The sequence below is a fragment of the Gastrolobium bilobum genome, unplaced genomic scaffold (genome assembly GCF_033153095.1).
Source record: "Gastrolobium bilobum isolate Gb01-03AN ecotype WA unplaced genomic scaffold, APGP_CSIRO_Gbil_v1 utg2219, whole genome shotgun sequence".
In the NCBI taxonomy this organism is placed as follows: domain Eukaryota; kingdom Viridiplantae; phylum Streptophyta; class Magnoliopsida; order Fabales; family Fabaceae; genus Gastrolobium; species Gastrolobium bilobum.
In genome coordinates this window covers 272,745-281,671 of record NW_026897513.1, presented here as the reverse complement: position 1 = coordinate 281,671, position 8,927 = coordinate 272,745, and the positions used below count along the sequence as shown (strand labels likewise).

The following is an 8,927-nucleotide window of genomic DNA, read 5'->3' as shown; positions in this document are numbered from 1 at the left end:
ATTATTTTAAAAGATAATTATTTTAGTTAAAATTAGTATTTTTTATTTAATATTTAAATTTAAAAAAAAAATCTCACACATTCTCCCATCATGTTTTTTGTTCCTCTAATCATAAAACATAGTAATTTTAACTAAAATAAAATAATTATATGTCTTTTAAAAGGATAAACATTAATTACTTAGTTAAATTGATAAATTTGATTAAGGAAATAAATCGGTAACCTCTTGATACTATTTCAAAAGGAAATATTATAAAAGTTGATAATCATAAAAGTATATCTCCCATAAATCTTATGGTCTTAAGAAATATGGCTAGAATAATTCAATTATAGGTGTTGCTTATAGGGTCTTTAGTATTTTAGGCTAGAATAGAATCGATTCAATGTATCACTAGGCTAAAGTGGACTTCCAAGAGTAGCACAATTGGGTTATGTGCCTAGGGCTGAGGGTATGGACCACCATCAGGCACTAAACCAGACCTCAATGACACGATATAAAGCAATAGCCATCTCAGTGAATGGGCTTCATACCCGTGACGATAGCGTTTCATATTGTCTATCGTTCGAAATCGAACTGAGAATGAATCCAAACAAGATTAAAAAAAATTATATATATTTTTTGAATTGGCTCAATAATCGTTTTTTTTTTTTTATTAAGGGTGGAGTGTTTGTCTTTTTAAATAACATAACTTGTATCATTTTACTCTCATAAAGAAATGTGATCCACACTTTTTATTTTGTCCATTTTCTATCCCCAAGAATCGTTTTCTTTTTTTATTAAAGGAAAATTATTTGTCTTTTTAAATAATATAATTTGTGTCATTTTATTCTCACAAAAGAGGTGACTCACACTTTTATTTTTTTTTGTCCATTTTCTCTCTCATATGATTTATCTCTTTCTCTTACTTTACATCCTTTACACTGATACACTCTTTCCTTTTATTAAATTGGCTCAAGAATCAAACTACTTTTTTTCTGAATCGGTTCAAGAAGCAAATTGTTTTTAAAACTATTTTCATTCAAGAATCAAACCACTTTACTCATTTGATTGAGTTTGAAATAAAAAATAAACTAAATTATAAATCAAACCCATCCACATTATACTAAACCAATTTAAGAACCGAACTAAACGGAATTTAAAGAGATTTTAAAATATTATAGAGAATAAACAACTCTGAAATTTAATGACGTATATGATTATACTATTCAAATGTCTATTTTTAATAAACTGAAGTATCGCTCTTAAAATATGTAAAAATTTCTTCTTGAACTCAAATCGCACATAACTCTTCTCAATGAGAGTTATTCATTATGACAAGAAGCATCTTAATAACTTGTATTGTCATAGTCCTTGGAGATACAAGCTAATACTCGTCACTAAATTCAATCTAAAATTACAGATTTCACATGTTGAAGTAAAATATCCAGTTACATGTAGACCTCCATGCCGATAAATTTAGAGGATTGACATAGAGGACAAAAGCTAAGCTTACTTTCACAATCTTTACAGAGGCAAAGATGCTTACAAGGCAATAAAACCATGGTGACTTCATTGACTCTGCAAGCCTTACATGTCATCATCTCTTTCGTATCGCTATTCTCCTTGGAAAGCAGATGAAAATCAATGGCACGGCCATTGCAGCAAGAAGCTGTATCATCTACCTCACTGTCACCACATCCTTCTTTACTATCTCTGCTTTGGACATATGCTTGCTGAAGGTTAAACTTGAGAGCAGCAATCATATTTTCATTGTATCTGGCTCGCTGCTGCCACGCACCTGCTTCCACAGTCAACTGTTCCATTCGATCTTCAAGTTCCGTGTTCCTCTTATTGATGCTTTCTACCTCAGCTTCTTTCTCGCGAAGTTTCTGAAGGACTCTGTCTTCAATGAGTGAAACACTCTCGAGCTGTGTTGCCTGAACCTTCTCTAAAATTGTTTGCCGCAATCGTTCACCCTATTAGAATGGAGAAGAATAATTAGCGTTGCATCTTCAAATTACAGAATATTTTTTTTATATTTTTTTCATTTTATATGTCAATGCAGGCTGGCTATAATGTATACAACATACAAGTTTCAATGCAGCACACTTAATAACCCGCTACTGTAGCGGAATAGCACGCAATTGCACTGCATTAAAATCCTTTGCAAGGGATAGTTACACTATTAGGCCAAATGACAAACTACGGTAAGTGGGTTGACACCAATCTCAACCAAAAATCTTAAAACTATAGGTCTATGGGTCTTTTGCACCGTCATTTGGTTCACTTCTAACCAGTATGGGACTTCATCACTACTCATACTTGAATATTTCTAACAATAACCCTGCATACCACACCTTTTTTTTATAGCATGAATGAACCTCACTAATCGTAAAACATTTTTATAACATGTCATCAGAGGATTTAGAGCACTCACTATCCTTTCAACCAAAAAGACAACACCAAGTATTGGGAATGGGATGAACAAAAAGATTTTGGAAGTTATTTGAGAGTGAGGCGGGGGGGTTCCTTCATGTCGTGACCAAACAAGTTATTTGAAAGAGCAAATATGCAAAGTTGGACAATCAGTCAGTAATATAACAGAAAAGTACTCTATTTTAGAAGGAAACTTGGATAACAAACCATTCACCTATGATCCTTACTAACATTGCTTTAGGTGCATTTGGAAAAAAGTTGAAAGTGAAATAGAAAACAATCAGAACAGATCTTACTTAAGGTGTATAATTGCATACTCGTTTGGTGATGGTAGTTCAGCGCTATGTAATGAGAATTAATATAGAGAATTATGCAGAAAACTGAAAGTCATACTTACATACAATTATCCGTAAGTGGGAAAAAAAAAACTTACAAAAACCTAGTGCACCAAAGTCGGTGCACTAGACCAATCATATTATTAATTATTCATCAATTATGATAATTATCTATTAATTAATGATACGATTGGCCTAATGTGCCCAACTTAAGTCAAGCAACTTTACGTGCATATTTCTCTAGAAAGAGACCATGCAAAGTGGACAAAAAATAACCACAAAAAAGTTATATAATATAAAATCTTCGCTCTATCTTTGGTACATGTTTGGATTAGCTTATATCGAAGCCAAAAGCTTTTAATAAAACTGATAGATTTTGAGAAAAGAAAGCAATTATTTTTCCCAAAAGTGTTCCCCAAACATGCACTGGCATTACGCACATTAGATATCAAAACCATTGTCTAACAGAAATACAAAAACACATTTAGACACCAGAATGCCAATGTGACATTTTTCTTTGATTTCTTTCCATATCATACAATGAAAAAAACTTAACAAATTCACCTAACTACAAACAATAGAAGACATATCAAATGTGTGTAAATTATATGGTCTATTCATTGAAGAGTTTATCTCGTATGACAATAAATCAGTGGTAAACTAGACATCAAAACCAGAGCTAACCTGCACTTTGAGAAATCTATCTATCTCTGCATCCTGCCGCTGTAACTCACATTCAATGTCATCGCCGATGAGTGATAATAAAGCCGAGTCTCCGGTGGAAGTCAGGCGAGTATTGTCAAGAGACAAGCCCAAACCAGTGGACACTGATCTGGGTTGTAGGAAATCTATGGAAGATATCTGAGAATTGTTCTCCAGAAAATCTTGTTCTTTCAGTCTCTTCCTCTCAGGTTCCAAACCATAATTCCATTGCAAATCAACGCCACCATCACTGCCATCAGCAGGAGGGACAGGACCCGGAGCAAACCCAACAACATGAACTAAACAAAAATAATAATAATAACATAACAAATAAAATCTAGAGCGTAAATTATTATGTCAACCCGAAAACTAGAGTTAAAAGGACCCCCAAAAAATGTTAAGGAAAAACACACAAAAGACCTCAAAAATTTAAACTTTCCAGTGGTTGAATCATCATATAACATAATGGAATAACTTTGACTCGAGATGGCCAAAAGGGATGCCACCCAAAAACCTAGCTGGGGTCATTTCCCTCAGAAAACAGAATTTACAGGGCATAGCTAAAAAGAAAAGGCACAGAAAAGAAACAAATTGAACAAAGGGAAGCTAAAGATGAAGAATTTACATACAGGGAGGAATGTAAGGTGGATGCTGGGACTGATCTTGTAAATCAGTGGGGTTGTAAAAGGCCACCTGCTGCGTCATCTGGCCATCGATTGTTTGTAAATCTCTGAAAGTAAAAAGAAAAAAGCACAAAGAAGGAAGATAGAGAAGCAACGGATGAATCAACAGTTTAAATCACACAGAGACATTTAAAAAAAAAAAAAAAAGTTTGGTAAGATGAAAGGTAGAAAAAAGAGGGAATTGTTTGGGATTTTGGGAAATTTTCAATAAATATTGGGAGGGTAATTACCTGAAAGATTTGGCTTGTGGCTGTTGTTGCTGGGTTTGGTAGTGCCGTTGGAACTGGTGCTGAGGGAAAGCCATGGATGAACAACACGGAGACAAGACCTGTAGAGGTTCGGGAATTGCAAGGTGGCGAATGCAGAGGTTTCTTTTAATTTCGAATCTGCCCCTCCCACTTTTTATATATATATTTTTTTATTCATAAAATAAAATCTCATCTGGACTAGGCCAACTTTGAAATTTGGCTCCCCCAAAATAAACTAACATGTTAGTGCTCGTTTTTAATCAGGGTGGCTTCTTAAGATACGTTCTTTTGACTCCCCTTTTTTTTTCACTATGTTATGTTTGGAATGTTAAATTTTTTATTTCATTTTATTTATATCATTTTAGGAGTGTACGAGGTATTATTAATTTAAAATTCAGCTTGGTTAAGATAGTGAAGAATTGCATATAAATTTCAAGTTGAGTTAGTTTGTTTTGAGTATTGTAAAATAAAGTTTCTTTCGAAATATAATTGAAAAATAATTTAAGAAAAAATTAGGGTCTGTTTGGAGCATCTCATAAAGAAGATAGGATAGGATAATTTAATATATCATACTTTTATCTCTTATTTGATGGATCAATAGGATATGATTAACTTATCTTATTGCCTCATTTTATCATATCCAATACATGATTTCTTATCCTATAGGAGGAGTTGGGTTAAGATTCAACAAGATAGGATACCAATATTGGATACCCAATATATCCCCACGTTACCTAATATATTTGTATTTATTGCATTATTTTTTCTTTTTTTCTTTTTTTCTTTTTTTTTCTCCTTTTACATAATCTTAATCAGGTGTTCATCAAACGCAAGACATGATATAGGCTTATCAGCTCCATATTATAACTCTTATCAGCCCTATATCATATCTTACCCTTAACCTTATCTTGTCCAGAAGTGTTGAAGGGAAAGCCCAAGTTTCCAAAATGTGAACAAATCAACAAACTAGATCACCAGTTCACCACATATCTTCTTGTTGGGGAAGGGCCACTTCTGAAATCAAGGCAAAGGGAGTGATGGTGGATCATGATTAGAGATCATTAGTGTCAAGCGATTACCTAAGCATGAATTTAACCTCTTCTTTGTCATTTTATTTTTCCAACATGCGTGTCTCATCTCATGCTTGGCTTTTACGTTTCTGACACTTCACATAGACACATACTGCACGCTAGAGCTCTTAGGTATAGAGGGCTACTCATTTCTTGCTTATCTTCCATTATTATGCATTGCTAACAGTTTTATGCTTTTCTTGTAAATGCACATGCTCTTTCTCTTAATTTTTTGTCCGTATTTTTTTAGTGAAAAATTACTCTCATGCTACATATGATAAGTTTATCTTCTACACACAATCTTCAATAACTATGTCACCTATTTTTTTTTTCTTTTTTTTTTTTCAAATGGTGGAACCCACAAGTTTGGTTCTATGACATGAGATAACTTATCTCCTTTAACATGAAATTAATAAAACCCATTTTCTTAATGACATTTTTTACGGGTAATTCATCCCTTCCACTCTCCTTCCCTCCAAGCTGATTTTATAATCATTATCAACACACTCTTTGAGATTACACAATAAGATTATAACAAGCCAAATAACTATAATGGCAAACCAAAGTGAAAGTAAAAAATAAATAGATTCAGACAAACTATTTTACTATTTGAAGAGAATTCAGCCAAAATTGAACAAGGCTCAAGCTCGGGGCATGTACAGCATAAATGAGGCATGCAAAGGTTATTTACTCAGAAAAAGGGCTGAATTGAATGAATCCCCCAAAGAACTGATCCACTCTTTCTACATTTGGCTTTGTTCTAGTTCGATTACAGAGGCCTTGTGCAGTTGTGTCCACTTTAAATGGAAATCAGATACTATGCAACACATTAACTTATTGTTCGAATGTAGGGCTATTCTTGAACCTAGAAGTACTGGCAAAGATCACAAAAATGTTTTCTCTCCTCCAGCATATTGTCGATATGCAGTCTATTGTATATATCTAATCACCCAAAAATATGAAAAGAAAGACGTGACATGCATGTTGCACAATGTTCATCAGCTTCATTTGCAATTGATGTAGTTATAAATTGCTTGTACATTTTAATGCAAGTATCAGCGGCACAAGGATTGTGTCAAACTGTGTCCAATTGTACCACGAACAACCCGATGGAGTATCATGTAGTTAGCAAACTTGAGTTCAAGTGTAGATTATATAATGTCTGTAACAAAAGCTACCCTTTTACGAGGTGACTCGGAATCTAAAAAATCCTTTAATCTCTCGATGAAATCAAGTTGTTTAAGACACATCTGGAGAAGGGGTTTTTCCAATCTCTGTTGTATCCAAAAACAGTTGTGGCATGCTTCCGCAGAGTGCATCCTTCATATTGGACAAATAAGAGATGTTAAGCTCAACATAAATAAAAACAAAAATGAAGAAATACTATACATTTTCAATGACAGTGAAGGTTTAAAGTATCCAACATGAACCTTAATTGAGGGTTGAAAACGGGATGAGGTATCCGAAGTAACTACATTTGTCACTGAGGGTAAGACAACAGACTGATGTGAGATGCTGCATTGCTTTGGAAAACTAAAAGCTGACCGCATTAAGCTTTCATCATTTGCAGATGAGGCAATTGCACTGGTGGAATTCTGAAATCCATTACCCTCATCAAGATTGAACCCAGTCTGAGGCAATATCATAGGTCGCAGTCCCCCTGGTAAAGACATTGGATGCAAGCTCAAACCATTTCTCATCATTAACATCTGCAGCATCAATCACAAGCACTAAAATAACAATTAGTCAATGAAGGAATAATGGAGCCAGATATATAACCTGAATGTGGCAACGCCAACTTCTTAGCACCCTTTTTTATTTTTCTCAATTAACACAGGGGAATAAATTAATATTGTAGCCACTTTAACATATTTTACAGGTTCAAGATGCTATACTGACTCTAACATGCACCAAAGAGAATTGAAACAGCTTTAAAAAGACAATGATGAGCATATAGCATTTTGTTACATAAACAGCACTTATCATAGTTAAGGACATTACCGCGTCTAGCCGAATGATATAATGATTAAACTCCACAAAACAGGTTTTAGAGTTCTCAACTCTTCATCTTATGTGCAGTCTTGAAGGAAAATTTGAATGTGAAATAAGCTTTCCTGTTTAGGGTACTCTTTGGTTTAATATATACTATCATTCAATCACCCAATTACATAAGGCTGTGTTTCATATAGAGAACAAACGACATATCTGAAGAGTGATTATATAATATAACAAGCTGACTGAAAGAAAACTCACTTGAACTTGAAGCTGAAGCTGCTTTAAATATTCTATGGCCTCATCCAGCATTGAAGCTTTGTCTGTCTATTGAAAACAAACACAACGTACTCATCCACAAGAAAAAAAAATTAAACTAAAAATAAAAAATTGAATATATTGCAAGATAAATTAAATTAATGGAGAGGAATTGATGGTAGATTGGTAGGTACATATATATTTTACCTTGTTAGAATTTGGAATTAAATTCTGCAAGGCTTTCAATTTCTCGTTAATCCTACTCCTCCTTCTCTGCACATCCATTAAGATTATCAATGAAAGCTACGGAATCAGACAGATTTGTCAAAAAATTAAAGGATCAAAAGCCAACCTTTTCAGACAAATTATGGAACTCTGCAGCTCTGCTTCTCTTTGAGGAAGTACGTGATGGTGGGACACGCTTTGATGGCAACTCTGATGCCTCACCATTCTTCTATCAAATAATAATAATAATAATATCAAATAATAATAATAATAATAATCCACCGATTAATGAAATTGAATCTATATTTGATTACTGTGGCTACCGGAGGGTAGGTAGCAGAAAAAGACTTCTAAAAATGCATTTTTGAATTTGAAAAATATTGTAAGATCTACCGTGAATTTTAAGTTTTCTTAAGCTATACAACCAGAAGCATATTAACTATGGTGATATTGTTTATCACGTTGAATCAGATAAATTATACCATGCAACACAGAAAACTGAGAAGAATAGATAGAGAGAGAAAATAAATGGATCTATCTTCTCTCTTTTTTTCTCGTGCAGAGAAACAATATTCCCATTAACTACTAGTGACAGAGAATTTTTAATATTTAGCAAGTTTCTAATTTGATATTTAAAATTAAGAGTTGAGTTCCAACAAGTGTTGTTGGGAACAAAAAAAGTGTTTTAAGAAGTAGTAGTAGTACCTCAACGGAGAAAGTGAAATCAGAGGGATGAGTCTCTTTGATGTTGTGTTGTTTGAAGGAGGTGTTGGGATCAGGGTCAGGGATGTAAGCATTAGCATAGGGATCAGAGAAATGGGAACTTGAGGGAGATGAAGCAACCGGGTGGGGTGAGGTGTAGTCCGACCCGGATATGTTCGGGTTCATCCCTATTGGTGAAGAGTTGTTAAAGAGTTGGTTGAACAAGGTAGAGAACTCTTCAGATTCCGGTGGCAAGCCTCTCACTAAATATGGTTGTGTTTGGTGCATGTGAGCCAT

At 34.0% G+C, this 8,927-nt stretch overlaps 2 protein-coding genes across 3 annotated transcripts; both read right to left on the bottom strand.

The window, feature by feature from the left end:
* Positions 1–1,292: 1,292 nt before the first annotated feature.
* Positions 1,293–4,511, bottom strand: LOC133307568 (probable BOI-related E3 ubiquitin-protein ligase 2). 2 transcript variants are annotated; one of them, XM_061508094.1, is made up of 4 exons: positions 4,366–4,490; positions 4,082–4,157; positions 3,435–3,751; positions 1,293–1,955 (listed from the first exon to the last, which is right to left on the bottom strand). In XM_061508094.1, the coding sequence occupies exons 2-4, from the start codon at positions 4,155–4,157 to the stop codon at positions 1,428–1,430; spliced, it is 921 nt and encodes a 306-aa protein (XP_061364078.1). In that variant the 5' UTR covers positions 4,366–4,490; the 3' UTR covers positions 1,293–1,427. The 2 variants fall into 2 exon arrangements, with proteins under 2 accessions (XP_061364078.1, XP_061364077.1); XM_061508093.1 differs by having other exon boundaries at positions 1,296–1,955; positions 4,082–4,182; positions 4,366–4,511.
* A 2,181-nt stretch (positions 4,512–6,692) lies between these two features.
* LOC133307565 (transcription factor ALC-like) lies at positions 6,693–8,927 on the bottom strand. Its single transcript, XM_061508091.1, has 6 exons — positions 8,634–8,927; positions 8,056–8,157; positions 7,911–7,976; positions 7,707–7,772; positions 6,884–7,162; positions 6,693–6,773 (listed from the first exon to the last, which is right to left on the bottom strand). Exons 1-6 carry the CDS (start codon positions 8,925–8,927, stop codon positions 6,693–6,695), a joined length of 888 nt encoding a protein of 295 aa, XP_061364075.1.

Bases quoted from the DNA above. Each gene is read 5' to 3' on its own strand.
- LOC133307568 (XM_061508093.1), bottom strand. From the start codon at position 4,439: ATGGCTTTCCCTCAGCACCAGTTCCAACGGCACTACCAAACCCAGCAA. The intron at 3,752-4,081 runs GTATGTAAATTC...ATTTTTGTTTAG, and splicing joins TCCACCTTACATTCCTCCCT to TTCATGTTGTTGGGTTTGCT. The intron at 1,956-3,434 runs GTTAGCTCTGGT...CCATTCTAATAG, and splicing joins ATAGATTTCTCAAAGTGCAG to GGTGAACGATTGCGGCAAAC.
- LOC133307565 (XM_061508091.1), bottom strand. From the start codon at position 8,927: ATGGCTCACATGCACCAAACACAACCATATTTAGTGAGAGGCTTGCCA. The intron at 7,977-8,055 runs GTTGGCTTTTGA...ATGGATGTGCAG, and splicing joins TCCATAATTTGTCTGAAAAG to AGAAGGAGGAGTAGGATTAA. The intron at 6,774-6,883 runs GTTCATGTTGGA...TCCAATATGAAG, and splicing joins GTTTTCAACCCTCAATTAAG to GATGCACTCTGCGGAAGCAT.